General features: G+C 42.1%; 1 protein-coding gene across 4 annotated transcripts in view; it reads left to right on the top strand.

Annotated features, from left to right (window-relative positions):
- The window catches only part of LOC133421863 (potassium voltage-gated channel subfamily C member 1-like), a 102,419-nt gene that overhangs the window by 18,034 nt on the left and 59,945 nt on the right, over positions 1–24,440 (top strand). For all 4 annotated transcript variants that reach the window (XM_061711652.1, XM_061711650.1, XM_061711651.1 and 1 more), the window contains exon 2: positions 22,073–22,204. In XM_061711652.1, coding sequence (XP_061567636.1) covers positions 22,073–22,204 — 132 coding nt within the window. The remainder of the gene's footprint in view (positions 1–22,072; positions 22,205–24,440) is intronic.

The raw sequence follows: 24,440 nt of genomic DNA on the forward strand, positions 1-24,440 counted from the left end.
GCTGCTACCAGAGGTAGAAGTAGATCTGGAATGAGATAGCTGCTTCAGACTCCTTTACTAAGCATCACCCTCAAACCCTTCCAGACCAACCCAGAGTGCGTTCTTGGGTTTCTTGTGAAACGTCATCACCTGCAGCTGAAGTACTGTTCCAATCTCAACACCTGGATGTATTCTCACCCCGCCCATCTTTTCGAGGATGCATCCAGTGAAGGAATGTGTAGACGTGAGATAGCAAATCTGTCAAGGTGTGGTTTAGTTGAGGACCCAAAAGCAGGAGAGCGGGAGGCAGGAGTTCAAAAAACTGGGTTTATTAAGCAAAACCAAACCAAAAACGCTGCAGAGCAGGATCAAAAGCAGAACAAAAAACAGGAATCCAAAAACTAGGCGAGGAGACATGGAGGGAGCAAACAGTACGGACCAACAGGGAGCAGGGGAAAGACAAGACTAGATATACACAGAGGATAATGAGACACAGGTGCAGACAATCAGGGCAGATGGGAAACAGGAGGGACAGAACTGAAAACACAAACTGGGGGAAATGTCAAACCCCTGACAAAATCATCCCAAAATGCATTTCATGCCATCAATGGGAAAGTAATAGAAAAGGCGAGAGGAGAAAATAGAAAGTTATAACTTTATTTTGTTTGGCAGAATGTAGTTTTAAAACGTTTTCATTCAAGAAAATAGTTATTATAATTATATATTCTTTTCACTTCTTCCAGACTTTATTCATAACGCGCCTGACATACAAAAGTGTAAAAATCTATGTTATTTCGGCTTGAATCAAACGTTTTGCATGTGTTGCATGTGGGGTTGTTGCCACCAATAACTCACCTCTGAGGGTACACTTAATCGCAGGGCAGGTCTAATGTTTACAGACATGATGCGGGGTGGCAGGTCATGGGCGGGATTTGTTGATGACAGGATGAGGATGTCTACAAGCTCCTAATCCTCAGAGCCGCGGACACCATAAATTGGTATATTCTACTAAATTGACAGCCCACAGTTTGAGAGAATTGAAACTCTGGTTTTAGGAAGAAGTTGTTTGCATGCAACGACCACAGCAGCTGGAGTGGCGGTGAGAAACTGCTCATCAGTCCTGAATGCTGAGGATTCTGCTGAAGAATCCGCTGTTGTCGTGGTTTTTAAAGAGTTTAAAAGGTTTCTGGCCTTATTTTAGTTCTTCCGACTGCTTGTGTCCTTACTCCCCAAGTGGATTATCATTTACAGGAGGTGAGAGCAAGCTGAGAAGTCGGGAGCTTGGTCAGAATAACTTAACTGCATTGGGTGTTGGCACTCCCATTGATGACCTCTCATAACATAGGTGGGGTGAGAAGAGCTGACGAGGAGAAGAGGAGAAGATGGCCCACTGGAGCAGGAAAGCATCCAAGGATGGGATGTCCAGTCAGCTGAGTTTTCCATGCATCGGTTGCAGTTTGGAGGGGACTTATCTGACAGTTCTAGCCGAGGTAGACATCTGAGCACAGTGACTTTGATTGCAGAGGTTGCAGAAAGAGAAGCTGTGTGTTGGTCGTGTTTTCATGAGTGCACAGAATCTGTGACGTCCTACATCAGCTTCTGCAGGAGAGCTGTGTCCCGTCACGTACCAGGGTGAGTTACGACAAAGACAAACCTGGTGCACAGCCAAGCTCGGACAGCTAAGGTCAGAGCAAGATCATGCTTTCAGGAGTGGGGACGGAGACAGGTTCAGAGAGGCAAGGTACAAGTTTAGGAACAGTACTGAGATAGCGCTTTTCCACCAAAGCGGTTCCAGTCCTCGTGGGGTGCTAGTGCCAGACTTAGCACCAGTTTTTTCTTTTCGACCTCTGGCTGTGAGGAAAGCACTGACTCAATGCTGATAAAACTGGTGCTACGCTGGCCCCTGAACCTCGCTGGGCAAGATGCTAGAGCCGCTACGTCACGGCAGGGGTCAACCACAACTATGCAACTGCCATATTTAAACAACCTCTGTCAATTTAAAACACATATCAAGACTTCTCTTCAGAACAGTGAAAAACAAGTTCTAAACCTTGAAAAAGATTGACAAAAACATCTTTAGTCTTTGACAAATCATTGTGATTGCCACTATTGCTTTTGAGAACACCATGTTTTATTATACCCAGAATTTAAAAAGAAAACTTTTGCTGTGTGACTCTTCCCTCATTGCAAATATTTTAAATTGATTGACACTTTACAGGTATAATCATCCTCCCTTTTTAATGATTATACCTTTTGGATTCGATTGATGTATTTCATGCATGCACATTATGGGTGTTGTGTTCTTTTTTTCTATTTTTCCCTGTGTTTTGGTGATGCATACTGACTGTACTTCGGTATGTGACCTTGTTTGAAGGTGCTCAGGTGTAGGTGTGGCGGCGCCTGATTGGACCACATAGGCCTACCAGCCTATAATAGACAAGCTTTGGTTCTGATCTGTTTGATGCCTTGAGAAAGGTCTATGACCGAAACGTTGGCCCAATAAAACACTAGTCTGGTGAGAAGAAGGTGTGCGGGAGTTTTCTTTTTAAATTGGCTGCAGCTTTCCTCCTCCGACGCACCTTTCTGCATATCCAGTGTGCTAAAAGGTTTCTACTTTTGATTATACAAAGAATTAAAAATAATATACTGGCAGTGAATGAATTGTTTTTCCCTCATTGCAGGATGTCCTCACGCTTCTCTGAGACAGTTTCTGCTGCATTATCTCAAAATTCAAGTGACTGAAAACAGGTTAACAAATAAAACGAAAGAAAAGTTATTATCTTTATCTAGAATCAATTAATGGCAAGGAAAACAAACAAAAGGGATGATTTGCATCAGCGTCGGTAAACTATTGTGTGTGTTGTGTGTTTCTTTGTCCATCTGATTGGTTAAAACTCTGATGTTAAATCAAGAATACTCGAAATTAACAGACGATTATTTATTGGGATTTTTATTTCTTCTTTTCTTTTTTGCAGCATTGCAAACATTGATGATGTAACAACAGTACAGTTTCCACCGACTTTGCAGCCGTAGTTTTGCCAGCAAAATTTGAATTCCTGAAGACGTAGAGTAAAAACAGGAGAGGAAGCAGAAAAGAGAGGAGCGTTTTATTCAGGACGAATCTGTAGAGACATGCAGAACCAGCAGAACCAGGAAACACGAAGGTAGTCAAAAAGTACATCTCTGACATGAGAGCTGAAGATGACACATGGAAGCAGAGGCTTCGTCCCTGCAGAGGCGTCTCTGTTCTGGGTGTTCAACTTCTGTAGATGATACACTGCAGAGATTTGCGCTTTTATTTTGAAAACTGTGTGAGTGTTTGCTGCTATTACCGAGTGGTGAAACTCTGAACCCAGAGCTCTCTTTGATTTATCTGGCGTCTCATTTCACGACTTACTTCAACCACAGAGGAGTGGCAGTTGTGCATCAGACGACACCATTTGATGACACGCTGTTCCGAACGTCTATCAGGATTACTCACTTTAACAGGGATGAAAACAAGAGCATCAGTATTTGTGAGCATTCGCATCTATGCGCCATCTGATAGCTTGTCTTCTGCTGTCTTGGGCCTCTTCCTTCAGGAATGGCGTTAGTGAGTCGTTCTTGTCCACTTCACCCCATCCTCTGTCCACATCCACAACCCTCCACCATCCCATAACACCTACGTTTTATGAACAGAGCCTAGACTCTTTTTTGTTGATCTAAAACCAACACAGGAAGTGACACAGTACTGCCCTGTAACTTCCTGTTAAAGGCTGATACACGCCCCACAAGAGTTGTTCTCGTACGAAGTGGCCCTGGTTTTTGAATTCTTGTGAATTATTCTTGAGACATCACCTGAGTGGGACTTTTTCTCATTGTGTGATTGGTCAAAAATGGGAAGTGGGCGTGGTTAATGCAGAGAAGCAGAAACATCATTCCAACTTCTCTGCCGCTACGGAGGTTTGCACTGCAACTCTTCTTTCCATAGACTCGCCAGTCACAAATGGTATCAACAAATCTTCCTCCTCCTCCACTGCAGCTGGTTTCAGGCATGGACACACCTGCCGCCTCTCATTTTCTCTGTGGAGGATCTTTAACAACTTGCCGTGACCGCGCTTGAAATGTCACCAAAGTTTAGGAGCCTGAAGCAGAATCACTGCAGCGCCTGGCTGGTTTGTACATAGAGAAATTTAAATCTCACACACTTTATCAGCTGTAAACACTCTATACACACCGCACTTTTAAGTACACTGGGAAATAAAATACTGTTTGTCTCTGAGTGACCAATACGTGTCACTAACTCCTGCCCCTCCCCTCCCTGATCTGTCACCCTGATGCATCTTGACTCTGACAGTAATGTTTGAAACTCTCCTCATTGGTGCTGATCTAAACTCCTTTCATGATATATAACGATTGGTGTTTTGTGACCGGAGGTTCCGGGTGGATGAGTGAGGGGTCAGGAGGTCTTTGAGGTATTGAGGGACATTGCTGTAGATGTAGAGGTGGTGATGAGGGCAATCTTGTATTGGATTCTTGAGGTTATGGGAAGCCAGTAGGTTCTGGAGAATGGGGGGGATATGGTTCGGGCAGCACAGTTCTGAATGAATTGAAGTTTCCGGAGGTGTTTGTTGGGGATACCAATGAGCAGGCTGTTACAATAGTCGAGCCTGGAGGAGATTGCCAGGTATCTGGTAACCCTCATCAGCTGCGCATCGGTGCCACAGTTGGGGGGTCCTGTGAGGACTTCAAGGAGTTCTGCACTTTAACGTCAACTATAAAATCGTCCTGCCTTCGTTGTTGTTCTTGCCACCTTGAGAACAAGTGAAGAATCTCCAGGTGGAGAAGCAGAAGGTATGAGATAGTTATATAGCGTTAGCATTATAGCAACAACTGTTCCTAGCACCTCGTCGATAGATCATTTTAACAATATGTAAATTAATCAACTAACCCGGAAAATTAATTGTTCAGTAGGGTAGACCATTTTATCAGGCTTTAAAATTTGCCTAAAATGATTTAAGGTGTCTGCCAACTAACAAGAAAACATTGAGAATTGTTTCTTCAGTCAAAAATATGTGATAAAAATATGTGATGTGTTAAATAAATGAACAAACTTTGCTGCTCATGAGACTATAAAAAACAAGCCGAGTTAGATCAAGTTTTATCCCGTTAATGACCACCAAGTCGTCACCGCCAGGGTTCGTTCAAGTTCTTTTCATAAAAAAACTCCTTGACTGTTTAAGATATCTGGAAAGTTTAAAAACTGTCGGAAACAAAAGAGGACATAAAGTTAGTTGGGAGAAGAGAAGAGGTGCGTGATTCGCTCTGGTGCCCCCAAAGGGAAGAGCTGGACGGATAAGAAGGGTGGAAATAAAGTATTTAACGATTTACGGCGCCACCAGGACTTCCGAAGCACTAACAGGATTCACCAGCGTGTCACACACATTTTTACAGATGTAATGTTAGCGTTTCACTACCGTTACTCCCAAATGATTGGTGCCAATCAAAAATGTAAATGCTCTCTGAAAGTACAAAACAAGAGCTTTTCGATGGCGCAGCGTATGATACACTAAACTTCCTGGTAAGTGTACGCTGACCACCGGCAGCTTTGATAGGTCGGACTTACGGAGTGTCTTATCCAGTTTTAGAAAGACATTTTCTGAGAAATTATATGAACATCCATCCACCCATTCATCGTCTGCCGCTTATCCATTCCCGGGTAGCGGGGGCAGTAGCCTCAGCAGGGATGCCCAGACTTCCTTCACCCCAGACACTTCCTCCAGCTCCTCCGAGGGGAGTCCGAGGCGTTCCCAGGCCAGCCAAAAGACATAGTCTCTCCAGCGTGTTCTGGGTCTTCCCCGGGGTCTCCTCCTGGTGGGACATGCCTGGAACACCTCCCTAGGGAGGAGGGACATGCCTGGAACTCCTCCCTAGGGAGGATCCAGGAGGATCCGGTACAGATGTCCAAGCCACCTCAGCTGACTCCTCTCAATGTGAAGGAGCAGCGGCTCGACTCCGAGCTCCTCCCGGGTGACCGAACTCCTCACCCTATCTCTAAGGGAGCGTCCAGCCGCCCTGCGGAGGAAACTCATCTCTAAGGGAGCGTCCAGCCACCCTGCGGAGGAAACTCATCTCTAAGGGAGCGTCCAGCCACCCTGCGGAGGAAACTCATCTCTAAGGGAGCGTCCAGCCACCCTGCGGAGGCAACTCATCTCTAAGGGAGCGTCCAGCCGCCCTGCGGAGGAAACTCATCTCGGCCGTATCCACGATCTTGTCCTTTCGGTCACTACCCAAAGTTCATGACCATAGGTGAGGGTAGGTGCGTAGATTGACCGGTAAATCGAGAGCTTCACCTTTCGACTCAGCTCCTTCTTCACCACGACGGTCCGGTACATCGACCGCATAACTGCGGATGCTGCACCGATCCGTCTGTCAATCTCCCGCTCCATCGTTCCCTCACTCGTGAACAAGACCCCGAGATACTTGAACTCCTCCACCTGAGGCAGGACTTCTCCACCCACCCGGAGAAGGCACGCCACCCGTTCCCGGTGATATGAACATCTCTACATTAAATTGACCAACGATTGTTTATGAACCATGCAGAGGGTGTATATGACCACTAAACATCACATATATGGATAGAGAGCGGCGAGCGCATGTAGACACCGTGGAACAGGAAGTTTGGATTAGCTGACGTAAACCGCTACGCTGACGTGTTTCTTTATGTGACAACATCCATAAACCTTTACTTTCCATCTCCTTCACCCTGTCAGCAGCCCATCAAAGTCAGACAGCTGCTCAGAGACACCACCAACACACACACACACACACACACACACACACACACACACACACACACACACACACACACACACACACACACACACACTCTCTCCTCCCCTGTCGTCCTGCTCTCATTCTCGTCGTCTCCAGAGTCTTGTTCTGGTCTCGATCGCCAGGAGGCTCGTCCACCAGAGAAACTTGACATGAAATGATGAAGGACAAGAAAGATGGAAAGAAAGAAGTGAAGGAGGACGGAGACATGATGGAGTAAAAGACTTCATCAGTCAGTGAATCCATCCATCCATCCATCCATCCATCCATCCATCCATCCATCCATCCATCCATCCATCCATCCATCCATCCATCCATCCATCCATCCATCCATCCATCATCCATCTGTCCATCATCCATCCGTCCATCATCCATCCATCCATCCATCCGTCCATCATCCATCCGTCCATCATCCATCCATCCATCCGTCCATCATCCATCCATCCATCCATCCGTCCATCATCCATCCATCCATCATCCATCCATCCATCCGTCCATCCATCCGTCCATCATCCATCCATCCATCCGTCCATCATCCATCCATCCATCCATCCATCCATCCATCCATCCATCCATCCATCCATCCATCCATCCATCCATCCATCCATCCATCCATCCATCCATCCATCAGGTCAGAGGGGGGGTTAGTCCTGAGCAGGTCACCAGTCTGACATGCTCCCCCGGCAGAAATCTCAAAGCTAAACCAAATCGTTAGATATTCTACCACAAGGATCAATTATTTAATGGTGTAAATTAAAAATAAATGAAGCCAATCAGACAGTCAACCAAATCACCACTTCTATTGAAAATACATGTACAATGCTGCAAATATATATAATATATATATATATATATATATATATATATATATATATATATATACATATATATATATATATATATATATATATATATATGTATGATGTATGATGATGAGTGAGTATGAGTGAGTATATATATATATATATATATATATATATATATATATATCTGATCCCACCAGTACAGGTTCAGTCTCAGCACCCAAGGACTTCCAGTTCTGGTAGTTTTGTCGATCCAGGGAAGTCTTCTTTTGTCTCAGAAGATCTGGGGTTTGTTTTTTCCTGAATCACTTCTTTGCTTCCAGACCATCAAAACGGTTTCAGTTCTTTGAGGCCTCCTGTTTACCTGATCCCAACCTTTCCCCAACCACGCCAGTGCAGATCCTTTCACATTTTAGTTCATCTATCCTGTTTAATATTTTAGATTTCAACATTATGTGGCAAAAGACATGATTTCCAATTACCCCATTCACATAAAACAGTTGTACCTAGGAAGTTATTATAAAGGCACTATTTTTTTCTAGAGTAATCAGTTTTCCTGTGGCAACTTCGCCATCTGTGAAATTTTTTTTCAAGCCGTCATTTTAAAAAGAAGAAGAACGCTATTGATCAGGCAGTAAATAAGTTTGCAAATTTCATGAGCCCATATTTTATTCCCAATAGAACATAAAGCACATGTCAGATGTTGGAACTCAGATACTTTATCATTTCATGAAAAATATTAGTTCATCTGAATTTGATGGCAGAAACACGTCACAAATATTTTTTTAGGGAAGAATTTTGATTTTAAATTAGGTACATGGAGTCATTGAACTCTGAGGATAATGACTCCCTTCAGAGGGGCAGCAGACACCAAAAAATGCTATATATTATTTCTAGGCTTGTTCTGATTCTAATACCGCCATCTGTAACACAGATTCTGCTGAACGTGGACGCATCAAGATCAGTCATTTTTCACTTCTATATGCAATTTAATTCCATTGAACCCTTACCCATAGAATCCCAATCCTTCACTGTTGCTCCAAAAGCCAGGGATGCAAAGGAGGAGGGACTGCAGATGGAGAGATAAGTGTAAACAAAGAGGGACTGCAGATGGAGAGATGATAGTAAAGGAGGAGGGACTGCAGATGGAGAGATAAGCGTAAACAAAGAGGGACTGCAGATGGAGAGATGATAGTAAAGGAGGAGGGACTGTAGATGGAGAGCTGGGTGTAAAGAAGGAGGGACTGCAGTACGAGAGATAAGAGTAAAGGAGGAGGGACTGCAGTACGAGAGATAAGAGTAAAGGAGGAGGGACTGCAGTTGGCGAGATGGGAGTAAAGGAAAAGAGACTGCAGTATGAGAGATAAGAGTAAAGAGAGAGGGATTGCAGATGAAAAGAATGGAGTAAAGGCAGAGGGCCTTGAGATGGAGGGATACGCCTCAACAAAGAGGGACTGCAGACGAAGTGATACTCTAAAAAGGAGAAGGAATTCTAGACATAGAGATAAAAGTAAAGGAGGGACTCCAGATTAAAAGTAAAGGAGGAAGGACTGCAGATGGAGAGATACGAGCAAAGGAGGAGGGATTGCAGATAAAGAGATGGGAGTAAAGGAGGAGAGACTGCAGGTGGAAAGATAAGAGAAAAGGAGGGACTGTAGGTGGATAAACGTAAAAGAACTGCAGAAGGAGAGGTAAAGTCTCAGGTCGTTATTTGTAAATAAGAACCTGTTCTTAATTGCTTGCCTGATGAAATAAAGGTTGAACAATAATAATGATAACAACAATTCAATTCAATTCAATTTTATTCATATAGCGTCTAATACAACAGATGTTGTCTCTAGACGCTTTCAAGAGACCAGAGCATGAACATGAACATAAACATGAACATAAACCCCCGAGCAATTATTACATAAACAATGGCAGGTAAAAACTCCCATAGTGGGAGAAAAACCTTAAACCAAACAGTGGCAAGAAAAACTCCCCTTTAGGAGGGAAGAAACCTGGACCAGGACCTGGATCATAAGGGGGGACCCTCCTGCCGAAGGCCAGACTGGGGGGAGTCGGGGACGTCAGCAGGACACAGCAGGCAGGTGGAAGCAGCAGCGGGATGACCAGAGGGGGGGACCGCAGGCAGGTGGAAGCAGCAGCGGGATGACCGGGGGTGGGGGGGGACCGCAGGCAGGTGGAAGCAGCAGCGGGATGACCGGGGGGGGGGGGGCCAGCACGGCCAGCAGGCCAGCACGCAGCTCCCGAGGCTCCGGCCTGCAAACATGCACAAAAGAGAAAAAAGGGGGGCCGGCACAAGAAACTACAGGAGCAATGGACAAAAATGATAGCTATGAGATACTTATAATAAATAAAAGATGGAAATGGAGAAGAGAGGAAGGGAAAAGGAGAGGAGAAGAAGAGTGAGAGGCACCGCCCAGCGGATCATGTCAGTGCCCCCCTGCAGCATAAGCCTATAGCAGCATATCTACCACCAAGCTATATTTGAGACTAACTATTATAGTCTTGTTCTATAGCTGCAACTATGACTACTGACTCTAACACACTAGAGTTTACACTAACTAGAGAACAACAATAATAATAATAATAATAATAATAATAATAATAATAATAATAATAATAATAATAATAATAATAATAATAATAATAATAATAATAATAGCAACAACAATAATAATAATAATAATAATAATAATAATAATAATAATAATAAAAATAATAATAAAGGCGGAGGGAATGCCGATGGAGGGATGAGAGTTAAGGAGGAGGGCCTGGAGATCGGAAGATAAGATAAACAATCGGACGGACAAAGAGGGACTGCAGACGGAGTGATACACTTAAAGAAGGAGGGACTTCAGATGGAGACATAAAAGTTAAAAGAGGGAAATGCAAAGAGAGATTAAATAAAGGGGACCTTTGTTTTGACAGTGGGGACAGTGTTTTTCTTGCTTTTACATATTTAAAGTGGTCTCCCCTCAGCCTGCCAACTCAGAGAAGGAGGAAAGCAACCAAATTCTGCAGTGTCTGTACAGCCGCCCGGATGAGCCATCCAGTGTGATGTGGATCTACGAGCCAATAAGATTCTGCTCCCTTTCGTTACGTTATCGCGTCATTCATGCAGCCAATCAGCACAGAGCCTCATTATCATAGCCCCGCCCACTCAGAATCCTGCATAGATAATGAGGTTAGAGAATGGGAAGATAAAGACATGGTTTAGAGGCTGAATTTCTAATTTATTTAGCAAAAACAATCAAAAGCTTGTTTTTAAGACATTCAAGGCCTGTTTAAAATAGGTATTAGATGCCATAATAGGTCCCCTTTAAAGAAGGATGGACTGCAGTTAAAAATAAAGAAGGAGGGACTACAGTTGGAGAGGTAAGAGTGAAGGAGGAGGGACTGCAGTAGTCGCTACCAGATGACGGACTCATGTCGTCCACCGAGAGTTCACCTGAGTTACCTGTCGATGCTGCATGCAATGTCATCAGCTTAATTGTTGCCAGGCAACGAACACAACACAAATGTTTCAATAAAGATCTCAGGAGCTTTCAACCACCCTTTTTCTGCTGAACTTCCACCTATCCAGCAGTTTGTTGACTCTATTTTCTCATGTTTTGACCTTCTTATTTATAATGAAAGATTATAGATTCCTTCTGCAGATTACTGACGTTTTTATCAGTCATGTTCTTTTTGTTTTCTCTCGCCGTCGCATATATCTGCAGTGATGCAGTCTGCTCATTCACATTCACACACACCGAGTGTGTGAATGTGTGCAGGAGTGGTGTGTGAATGTGCACATAGAGGGATCTCTGCCAGTTCTCTGCTGCATCCTCCTGCAGAGGAAACTGCATGCAGATATCCAGCAGGACATTTGTGATGAAGTCACCTCTACAGGACGCTGAAGGGTTCTGTCTGTGTGTGTGTGTGTGTGTGTGTGTGTGTGTGTGTGTGTGTGTGTGTGTGTGTGTGTGTGTGTGTGTGTGTGTGTGTGTGTGTGTGTGTGTTTGTTTGTTCTGCAGAGTAAGGCAGGACATCCCGACTGCTGCGTCACTGTTCCAGGTGATGCAGCAGTCGGGATGTCCTCACATCATGTCCTAATTTTCAGTCCCAGCATTTATGGAACTGGGTTGTCTTTGACGTAACATCTGGATCTTCTACAGAAACCTCTGAATTAAACTCTGAAAGCAACACAAAGTTCTGTAGTTTCTATGTGCAAGGGTCCATAGACTGTGGAAGAACATGACACAACCCCCGTGACGGCTTCCACAAGCTTCTTAAGATATATTTAAAGCCTTTTTTTCTTACAACCATAACTGGATTTTTTTATATAGTAGCGCTTCGAGGAACAAAGCTGAGGTGGCAATATTGTCCTGCAGAAAACAAGCTCGTTTACAACTGGCTCGTCACAGAGGAGTGGTTTCCTGTCAGGTTCGTTTGAGCCTGAATCTACGGTGGCCAAGACCCGCCATTGCTGAAAATAAAAGTAACGCTGCAAACAGAAACAAACGCCGCTGCAAATAAAATAAACGCTGCAAATATAAAGAAACCCAGCTGAAAATAAGATTAAAAAAAAGATGCAAATAAAAAAACCACAACGGAAGTGAATTAACCGGGGACTATTTTTGCCGATGCACATTAAAAATGACACGTTGCGGCGTTGAACACTAACCTTTATACTTATTTTCTCGTTCGTTGTTCTTCTTATCCCTCGCTCTTCTTATTTCTTCCTTTTCACTTACGTCCTCTTGGTCTTCTTCTTCTCCTCTCACGTAAAAAACACGGTGCATCAGCAAAAATAGTCCCTGGTAATTCACTTCCGTTGTGGCTTTTTTATTTGCGCCGTTTTTTTTTATTTGCAGCGGCGTTTCTTTATATTTGCAGCGTTTCTTTTATTTGCAGCGCCGTTTGTTTTTAAGGACGATGAAGAGAGAGAAGAATCCACAATCCAAGAAGGCGAACCCGGAATTAAATTCTAAGTTTCTTTAAATTAGCTCCTTAAATTCTGGTTTTGCTCACTTGATTCTGTCTTTAGCACCTTTATTTCCCGGTTAAGAATCTTTAATTCTGGGTTAATCTCCTTTAATTCTGTTTGCCCTTCTTTAATTCTGGTCAAGCTTCTGTGATTCTGGTTTGAGCTCATTTAATTCTAATTCACCTTCACCCTAAGTTCAATTACTTTTTAATGTAAAAACTGGCCGGAAGTGACGTTAAATGCAGCGATATATAAAACGATTTAATATATATTAAAAACATTAATAACTAGGTATGTCCCGATACTTTTTTGGCCGATACCAATGTTTTGAAAATGCCGTGATCGGGATCGATCGGACCACACTATATATTTACAGACTATTACAGTACAGAGATCACAGCCTGAAGACTGTATTTGTACTTCCATCCCCCCCTCTTTCTTTTTTCTGTTAAATGTGAATAATCACAAATAAATCATAACTGAACATGTTGTACTTTAGTAAAAATGCTGCATTCTGCACAAACTACCAGCTGTGATCAACTGACAACCCCATACACGCACGGCACGGCAGTGGCAGCATCATGCTGGGGCAAATCTGGATCAGGTTTGAAGGGATGGATGTAGAGACGTTCCTCAGGGTACGAGGAATTAACATCAACTGACAACTTAAACAAGGATGCACTAACACTGGTTCTAATATGAGATCTTCAGCCAGTTATTGTTTCAAAAATGGGATCAGATATCAGACAACCGGACAGATCCATGACACTAAGTAATGCTTTCCTGAATTCGGTCCCATAAACTATGATCTCATCTTGATATAAGTCACAATAGCAGACAAACACATTTCAGAACCGCAGTGTTGTAATAAATATTCATGCACTGATGTGCTTGTTGTACAACATTAGGAGAGTAATATTTAACTGTCTCTTCTACACATCACTGGTATTGGATGGGTATCAGGTATCCTGACTAGTATGTAGCTGATAATGTCAGAATCTGTCCACCTGAACCACAGACCGTAGAAGAAGTGAATACACCCCCTAGGACGTCATCCACCGACCTCCTGAAGGCTCCTGTTTCTTCGTACTGCACCATCCCATGTTGCAAATGGGTGGAATGAACAGGGGCCAGATTCACCAATATGTTCTTAAGAACAATCTTAAGAAATGTCTTAAGATGTAAAATTAAGAAGTTCATAAGAAAGTTCTTAAGTGCAATTCCTCAATATTTTCTTAAGAACCATCTTAAGAACTGTAATTTCTTACAAATTTCTTATTTTTCCTACTTAAGAACTTCTTAAAATATATCATTGCATTGCACGCGCCAACAAACAACATTTATACAGGTAGTTTGGGTCTTAACCGTCAGTCACTCACTAAACATGGAGAAGGAGAAAAAGAGATGCAGGAACTTTTCAAGGTGGATGAGATTAATGTGCAAAAAAAAATACTATTGGGGAAAATTAATATTAACTACCACGCTAACTAACATGCTATCAAACAGTTAACAGGCTCTTTGTGTAATTAATTACAAAGTATATCCTCAAACTATGACCTACTAGTCTAAACTTGTCTAAAATGTGTTGAAAAAGGTGATATTAGAGTCTTACCTTTTCACAGAAGACATTTTAAGACAGGTCAAGGTTGTCTTAAAGTTAAGAAAAAAGTCAAGAACAAAATTTGAGAACTTTTATTTCAAGAATACCATTTATTCTTAAGTTTTTTCTTAAGAAGAAACTTAAGAAGAAAGTTGAGAAAATACTTAGAACTTTTTTGGAGAATATGACTTCTTCTCTTTTTTCTTCTTAAGACTGAACTTAAGAAAAAATGACACTTAAGAAGATTTTTTTTCTTAAGAATGTTTTGTGAATCCGGCCCCAGGTCTGGGAACCAGCTGGAGCACCCCCCCCCCCCCAGGGATGCGTGGGCTGACCTGAACCGAGCGGTCGCCCGCGACGAGTCAGACAAAAATATGTATAGTGATTGGTCGGGCCGGCTAGAATAACGATTACACTTGGAAAAATAATATTTAAACACAACTTTATAGCATATAAAAATGCAAACACTATATAGGTCATAAATACTAAGACATCACTGGCTGGGGACATGAGGATGCCACAGGAGCTTTCTGCACAACCGCAGGCGTACGACCAACTCAGACATATCCAAGAGTTGGTCATAGATGGGAAAGCCGTTTTTAAGTCTGGGCAGTAATCTGCAGCCCCATGAGAATGCTGGCGCTAGGTGCAATGTCTTCTTATGCCATTAAAGCTCGGACGGACATCTTTACACTATATGCATAATGGCACGTTAACATCAGGTGATGGCTGGTCGTTTCTGAACCTATCTGTGCATCATTGACGACCACCTCATGTCAATGACAGTTGTTTTAGCTTGGCTGACTTGGCTTATGCTAATGTATTATGGTAATGTATTCATTACTTCACATTTATTCCGGTCAAACCTGTCTAAACATCCTCATTTCAGGGCTAACAAGTGCTGCCAGAGCTGAAACGAGGACTAGCAAAGCTCCACCGGGACGCACGGTGGCTCGGCCTGCTGTTACCGGGGTCAGACATGTTGTAGTCGGACAAGTGTAACGGTATCACGACCTGACTGGCTACAGGTCCCAGCAGACTTCCCCTGGGAGGAATCCTAACGATGATCCTCCTTGTGGAGCTGCCTGTGACTGTTTATGATTGAACATCTCCTTTCACGTGTCGTTTCGGTGGTGACCTCAGAAATACCTGCTGCATTTAGGCTGTGCTCAGTTAGCACAAGCTGCCTGCTCTGAGCTGAGCTTCATCAGACACAACCAGTCATGCTGGTGTGTTAGTAAAATAAACAACGCAACAAAACATAACCTCTTTAAAATATAAATGATTATGTTCTTTTAGGTCTTTATTCACAACTCACAATTCAATATAGGGCTTGGTAGCTAAAGGGATGACAGCTAGACATTAATCAAAAGGCCACGCCCCCAAATAAATACAGTTAAATGCATACAAGTAACTAGATACACTTGTCATGGATGTGAAATCTAACTGTGGAGGCTTAAACTGTTTTGGTACCAGACAGTAAATATGTTTATCTCTGCCGTAAAGTTAAACATTTTAACAAAGAGGTCAATGGCATTTAACTCACTATTGGTTCCTGACCTTGGTGGTCAGTAGAGGAACTGCAGGTCTGGATCCAGACCCTGGTGGTCAGTAGAGGACCTGCAGGTCTGGATCTGGACCCTGGTGGTCAGTAGAGGACCTGCAGGTCTGGATCCAGACCCTGGTGGTCTGTAGAGGTACTGCAGGTCCGGATCCAGACCCTAGTGGTCAGTAGAGGACCTGCATTGCTTGACTCAGTTTCTCTAAGATTTCAGTTCATGAATTACTTGTTATTTACTTCTGTAGAGCGTTTTAGCCATTTTATCGCTGATGACTTCATCAGTGTCACTAATCTGCAGAGAAATTTCCTCCACAGTTTGAGCAGACAGCAGTTCCTTGAGTTTGTCATCATTCCAGTCTGCTGTCATCTCTCTATCCAAATCAGTTCATGAATAAATAATCTGTTGAAATGTAGCATTTACCGTTAGGGGTGGGTTAAAAATAACGATATATCGATATTTTATCGATATGCATGTGTAGGAACGATTATCGATACATAAATCCAAGTATCGATTTAAAAAAAAATATATTATTATTTTTTTTTATTTATTTTATTTTTATTTTTTTTTATCCTGATTTTTTTTCCCCATTTTATCACCCAGTGCTCCTACCTAAGTCAGTCCTGGGCATTGCTCCATCTACCAACCCCGGGAGGTCCTGCACTGAGCTCAAGTCTCCTCCTTACTTGAGGAGTGAGCAGGCTGCTTCTTTTCACCAGGCAGGGTGGGGTTTCTCTGGCCGGACGTGGCGCGTGGAAGGATCATGTTATTCCCTTATTGTAACCAGAATATCGATATCGTATCGAATCGTATCGTATCGGAAATCGTATCGTCTTGGGACCTAGTGTATCGGAATCGTATCGTATCGGGAGGTCAGTGATGATACCCAGCTCTATTTACCATGGACATGTGGGCATTACTGTCCATTTGTTTAAAAGGAGAATTTCCAATCGGGCCAGTGGATTTTTTTGGCCAGAGCTAGCTGTCTAGCCTCAATTTGGTTGAGTGACATTTGCTTTAAGACATGCTGCCAAAGCAATATGTGCTGAAGACATTCAGACATTTTGTGAAATCAATTACAATATTTTCACCAAAAAATGCAGCAAAGAATGGGGCAATGGGGGTGTATGTGTGGGTGTAGGGTTAAGGTTACCTTAAAGCTAGGGTCTACGATTTTACATATTGTACATTTTTATCAAAATCATTTATGAGGTTGTTATGGCCCAATAGTGTTACCTATGAAATATGATTAGCAAAAAGACAAAAAGAACCAAAAGAAAATATTTCTTCTATCTGCTGTAATCCTGCAAAGAAGTCAACCAATAGGTGCCATTCGCCCCGAACGGCACCTATTGGTCAGTCTGCTTGAATGTCAGTGATTGGACAGTCCTCACCTACGTCCCAAAGTACGGCAACACCAAGGACCACTGGCTCCGGCAGTCTCCACAATTTGCGTCTGTGGACATTTGTGACATGGTAACATGGTATCTTACCTGTGATTCCATTGTTGTATCTTGGTGTTTTCTTGTTTTTCTCACGCAGACACGAACAAATACCAACACACACGGCTCCGAGTTGTATTTGTTTTCCAATGGACTTTTATAGTGATTTCAATCCGGCGCCGCTTGTTTTTGGTCCTGCTGGCTCCCGTACCAGAGGGGGTGTGTCGGAGGAGGGAGTTTCATGTGAGGCAGAGCACAGGGGGGAGGGAGTTTGTGTGGGGAGTAGGTGTCTTTTTTTTTTAAATACTCAAGATCGTAGACCTTAGCTTTAGGTTTTAGGTTTATTGAGGGGTCAGGACTAGCTTTAGATGTGGTTAGAGTTAAATGTGCTTAGGTTTAGGTTTAGATGAGGTCAGGTTTAGGTTTAAATGTTGTATGGTTTGGGAGGGTTGGGTTTCGGTTTAGGTGAGGTTGGGTTTAGATCCGGCTAGGTTTAGGTGTGGTTAGGTTTAGGTTTAGATGTGGTTAGGTTTGGATTTTTTTTTTAATCATTTTTTGTCTGCATATATATTAATGGTTAATACCAAGTTTGGTAAAACCTAAAGCATATATATGCATTTTAATATATAATGTAATCTATAATGCTTTTAACATTTAAAGGATTGGAGGATGGCATCTGAAGCTAGTCTGAAAAGAGAAACACAGGGAAACGCACAACGGCTACACAAGCCTTTGAAATCTACAAGAGAGAAAACAAACAAACAAACAGACTTGAGAACAGGCAGAGACACAAACAGCAACCATTTCAGGTCTCACTAGGCTACTGTGATTATCTGTCCCCCAAAACTGTGGAGTGAGTATGTGAGTGGGCAGGTGTGTATGGCTGTGTAACTGTTTACCTGAACTGCAACTATAGTGGAGGAGGGAAGGCACAGCCACAGGCACAATCACGCTTCTCCTAGGGTTGGATTTAAATGTTGTATGGTTTGGGAGGGTTGGAGTTTCGGTTTAGGTGTGGTTAGGTTTACATGCTGTAAGGTTAGGGTTAGGGTTAGGGTTAGGGTTAGGGTTAGGGTTAGGGTTAGGGTTAGGGTTGGCTTTCGGTTTAGGTGTGGTTAGGTTTAGGTTTAGATGTGGTTAGGTTTAGATGAGGCTAGGTTTAGATGTGGTTAAGTTTAGGTTTAGATGTGGTTAGGTTTAGGTTTTGAATAAATTAGAGGTAGGGTTAGTCCATTTGGGTTTAGCATGTGCTGCTTGAGATTTCAGAGGCGAATTCATGCAAAACAAAGTCAAATCCTCAGAAGAGAAAGAAACACAACTGTGAATGTGTGAGCTATCAATTGTTCATGTGTGTGTGTGTGTGTGTGTGTGTGTGTGTGTGTGTGTGTGTGTGTGTGTGTGTGTGTGTGTGTGTGTGTGTGTGTGTGTGTGTGTGTGTGTGTGTGTGTGTGTGTGTGTGTGTGTGTATGTGTGTGTGTGTGTGTGTGTGTGTGTGTGTGTGTGTGTGTGTGTTCTATCTAGGGCAGCTGTATATAGCACTGTTAAATTAGACCATCATAATAAGATGTGGGATTGGATGTGTCTCTGAGGATCCAATAACACTACATTTGTCTGTCAGTGACCTCACACACACACACACACACACACACACACACACACACACACGCACATTTGAGCTCAGCATTTGCAGATATTAGATATTATTAAGTGAAAAGTTTAGTGTTTTGTTTTTTCTTGGAACACCTGTGATGGTGAATAATTGTGTTGTAAAGAGGAACAGGTGGAGGGGAGGAGCTGCTGAGGACAGTCCTACCACACTGATACTGCTGATACCGCCACCAGGCAGGATGGAGCCATGCTCTCATGTTGTTTACACCAAATGCTGACCTTGTCATCTGAAGTGGTAGCAGAAATGGTGACTCGTCAGAGCAGACAGTGTTTTCTTCTCTGCTTCAGTTTGATTTAATTCAGCTTTATTTATATAACGCCAAATCATGCCAGGTGTCATTTCAAGGCACTAAAAGGCGCATTTCAACTCATTTCAAATTATTCCAGTTAACACAAAGCCATGGAAATAACGGTAATCATTTTTGCTAAGGAAACCAACAGATTGCATCCAAACTTGTATTTGATACAATCCCCCGTCCTGAGCAAGTAGCAGAAAGGAAAACTCTCCTTTTACAGGAAGAAACCTCCAGCAGAACCACACTCAGGAAGGATGAGCATCCACCTGGACCTTTCGGAGGTTGAGAAGACAAGAAAAGGGAGAGAACAAGAAAAACAATAGATCAGGAACACCTGTGAGGAAGAAGGAACGTAGTTTAATAACAACAATGTCATTAATGGAGTTGGAGTAGAAGAGAACAGAGTGGGGAGAGGTGCATCATGGGAGGTTCCCAGCAGTCTAGGCCTATAGCAGCATAACTAAGGATGTGTCAGGCCACTTGAGACATCATTTACTATGAGCTTTATCAAAAAGGAAGGTTTTAAGCTCTATATTAACGGTACAGAGTGTGTCATGCCGTCCGAACACAAACTGGCACCTGAGGACAGGAACCTGATACTTGAAGGTTTTACCTCCCATTCAATTCAATTCAATTCAATTCATATTTATTTCAAGCAATACAACATAACATAAGTTACCTGCGTGCAACAGAAAATTAAACAAATACCTTTATCAGGTTTATCAGGTGCAGGTTCAAAATACAAATTAATTTGTTAACACTCGAAAGGGAGTGGGAAGAAGAAAACATATTTAATCCCACCCGTTTCTCATCAACAACTTGACAGATTTTGTAATAAGTCTTCCTCCTGTCTCAACATTTAAACCAAAACAATGAACAAAAGACCTATATCAAATTATAATAAAATTATTCTACAGTTCACCTCACCTAAATGTACACATATTGTGGTTGTGAAATGTAGATGTATTTCATGGCTACAATGCGTGCAAATCCAGGAACAATGTATATTGTCACCACGGGTGACAGTTAACCGTTAACTTATATTTATAATACACTGTTAACTTATATTCATAATAAATACCATTCTACATTAAGAACATCTAGGAACCACGATTAAACCTGCCGTCTGGGACCAAAGGGCTGTGCTTGGAAAATATGGAACGGGGGACATGATGGAGTTTGGTCATTAAAGAGCAGATTGCAGGTTGGAGACCCCTATGAATCAATGTGTAGGAAAATAATGTAGGAACTGAATTTTCATTGAAATACGCATAAATATATACTACAGTGACCTCCAGAGTTGTTTTTGTGAGAGTATTTTACTTCCGCATCTGAAAAAGTTGAACCGGAAGTGACGTAGCACCAGGGAGTGCGGTGAATTTCAACAATAGGAAAAATAATGGATCTTAATGTTAGTTGTGACACTGAAGAGGTTGTGAATGTGTATTCACACCAATATGACGAGCTGAATTTGAATTGTATCCTGGATTTGATATGATCTTTGTTGATGAGGCGTTTGCTCCACTGTGGTCTTCTGCTGGTGTGGATTCGTTTGAAACATTCCTCATGCCGATGCTCGGTGTGAACTTCATCAGCTCTTCTTCACCATGTCTACATGTGTAAATGAATGACTGTCGTAGACCGAGAGAGGCTCTTGTTTTTCTCTTTGTTATAATCTTCATTAGCCTATACATGAGAAGAAAAAAAATCCACCTGGATGGATCTGTTGATAAGATGTGTACAAAATGGTCCTACATTACAGGACTGTCTCAGAAAATTAGAATATTGTGATAAAGTTATTTATTTTCTGTAATGCAACTAAAAAAACAAAAATGTCATACATTCTGGATTCATTACAAATCAACTGAAATATTGCAAGCCTTTTATTATTTTAATATGGCTGATTATGATTTACAGTTTAAGATTAAGATTCCCAGAATATTCTAATTTTTTGAGATAGGATATTTGAGTTTTCTTAAACTGTAAGCCATGATCAGCAATATTAAAATAATAAAAGGCTTGCAATATTTCAGTTGATTTGTAATGAATCCAGAATGTATGACATTTTTCTTTTTGTAATTGCATTACAGAAAATCACAATATTCTAATTTTCTGAGACAGTCCTGTACATCAGTATTTAGTGTGATCTTCCTCAGAACCAAATACAATGAACTCTTTCAGGGGACTGTCCCATATAGATGTTTGACAGGATATTACCCAGGATTCACTTCAGTTTAGCAGAGCTGGATTCCTGAGTTTACCATTTGGATCTTAAAAAAAAGACTGAAAGATAAAAGCGGATGTCAATAAAACTTGTATAGAATAGCAATACTAGGGGTTTAAACAGTTCTGCAGATGCAACTGATGAGTTCCTGGTGGGCATCACTGTTATGTGGGAAAATGAATGGTTTTCTCTGCTGAACGATCTGTTGAGTATGAATGACCTGCCGTGGCTGCAGCCCTGCTGCAGGTTTTCTCTGCTCCTCCTTCAGAGAGAGCGGAGGCAGGGGAGGAATGCTGCATAGACCAGGAACTGCAGAAAAAAAAATCCCAGATAATATGCTGATGAATCTGCTCGGCATTCTGGGTCCACGGGCGCTTTTATCATGCAGCACTGCCGTCTCCCTGAACTCTTCGTCGGACCGGTTTTCTGTTTATGAATTCTCTGCATTCATTGATTTTCTTTCAGTCAGACTTTAGTGTGGGACTGCAGCAGTCAGGACGTTTATTGTGAATTGAAGCGTGTTCCTGTCAACAGTGAGCCCCTACTGCCCCCTTTCAGCAGCGTGGTGGAACTTCACCAGCTGCAGCACTCAGACCTCTCCACCGGCCGGTGACCGTGGAAAGTTGAAATGTTGAAACTGTGAATAAAAACTGAATGTGCTTGAGCCGCAGCTGTAACAGTCCTCCTCTTCCCATCTCTTTGTCCTCCTGCAGTATTGTGCGTTGGCATCCCTCTTCTTCATCCTCCTGTCCATCTCCACCTTCTGCCTGGAGACCCACGAGGCCTTCAACACCATCCTCAACAAAACGGAGAACGTCACCACAGACAGCGTCACACGTGAGGAGGTACGGTGAGGTTTTATCTCCGCGTGGACCACCGCGGCTCAACCACTCCCCTCCATGTTGTCTTGAAACGTGTGAAACACAACACATCTCCTGGCCGCCACCATCAGCGATATAAACACGCGATTTAAACAATACATTGTTTCTGTTTCATTTCTCCAGGTAAAGATGCACTGCAAAAACTCAAAATCTTAACAAGAATATTTGTCTTATTTCTAGTTAAAATGTCTAATTTTTAGTCTGAAAATCTCATTACGCTTAAAACAAGAGTCATTACCAGAAAAATAACTTGTTATTTGACAATTTTCACCTGTTTTAAGTACATTTTCACTTGAAATTAGTAGAAAAATCTGCCAGTGGGACAAGATTTATCTTCTCATTACAAGCAAAAAAATCTAGTTCAACTGGCAGATTTTTCTACTTATTTTAAGTGAAAATCTACTTGAAACAGGTGAAAATGTTATTTTTCTGGCAATGACACTTGTTTTAAGTGTAATGTGATTTCTTTGACTAAAAATGAGACATTTTAACTAGAAATAAGACAAATATTCTTGTTAAGATTTTGAGTTTTTGCGTGTGGGATGTAAGGATGTGATTATGGTGCACATCTACTAGAATTTAAGTTCATGTCTGTTGTGTTTATGATGAAAACACACAATATACAGTATATAATGTAATGAATCATTTGAAACCCTGAATCAGAGCTCCAGATCAAAGATCATGGCTTCACATTCACGTCCAATATCTAGAAGTCAATCCCCTTCTCCTCCCGGAGTAATGAGTGAGCGGTGTTTGCAGAAGGAGGCCTGTTTCTCTTGCCCAGTTCTGCAGGAACCTCTCCCTCACAAGAACACGTTTCCTTGTTCTTGTGAGGTAAATTTAAGTGCGAGGGCTGAAACGATTCCTCGAATAATTTGAGTAATTCGATTACAAAAAATGATAGAGAAATTTTCTCTGCCTCGAGGAATCGTTTCATTTTGCAGCTCAAAGCAGGTATTTCTCCCGGACTACATTTAATGCTGCACAACACGCTGACGCCGCGCCATAATACATCCATGCGCCGCGCACGTAAAGGAAGAAGAAAGAGGCGGCGGATATGTTTGGTTTTTGTAACACGCCGTGCTCAGGCGGGAGACACATGTAGCTCAGTGCTTAACTCTTATTTTCAATCCACTCTATATTCTTCTGGTCCGTTCTCCTATATGTTCCCCCTCTAACCCGGTACATACATAGGTTCCTCTAAACATCTGTTCCCGCTACAGTTTTAACTAAAAGAAAAGGCAGAAAATGTCAGAAAAATAAAAACGTAATAAAGCTAACTGGATAGTTTTAAATTTTGTCTCTGTAGTCATTCATGGATAAAACAAGCAGCGCTGGAGCCTAATGTGCTCCAAAACAGCAGGGCTCATAATTTTATTTTGAACACTGCCAAAACTCAAAATCTTAAAGACTTTAACTTAAAACATAACTAGAACTTAAAATGTGCTTGACACAAATGAAAGTTCAATTGAAACGTGGGAAAAACACCTAACCTTTTAAGTTATGTGTGATATCAAGTGTAATGGCATTTTTAGGTTAGAAATAAGAACATTTCTTGGTAAGATCCTTAGTTTTTTGAGTGAATCAGTGAATTTGGTCGACTGGTGTAAGTTCAGGGTTTTTAAATGCACAGCCATGAACCTACTGTATTATATAATTTAGTTTTAGTGATGTCCATTAACATCTAACATCTTATGTATATTTATAATTGCTCTTTAACTAAACAAAAATATGTTTTATCCGATTAATTGATGGAATTTTCAGTAGAATACTCGATTACTAAAATATTCAATAGCTGCAGCCCTAGCGATGATCCATGTTGACACATCTAGAAGTAAAAACCCAGGCAGATAGAACGCCACTTGTTCAGGCTGCAGGTCAAGGTAGCTGTGAACATTATTGGTCCTCAGCAAGGAAGCGGCGCTCCAGACGTCAGAACCAGACTTTGGTGCAGTGAACGCCAGCAGGGCGTAAGTCTCCACCGGACAGTAGGGTCCAAGTCTGGACTGGCCGACTCCAGGGACGCTCCAGCAAACAGAGCGCTGAATGAAACGGCTCAGAATCAGGGATATCTAGGACTGTTCTCAGTTCTGGTAAAAGTGCGCTCCTTCTGCGCAGCCACGCACTTCAATGGATGCAAAAAGTAGAAAAATAACATCAGAATGGTAAATATTCAAATGAAATGAATGTTCAACTGTTT

Source organism: Cololabis saira, chromosome 21, assembly GCF_033807715.1.
Source record: "Cololabis saira isolate AMF1-May2022 chromosome 21, fColSai1.1, whole genome shotgun sequence".
In the NCBI taxonomy this organism is placed as follows: domain Eukaryota; kingdom Metazoa; phylum Chordata; class Actinopteri; order Beloniformes; family Belonidae; genus Cololabis; species Cololabis saira.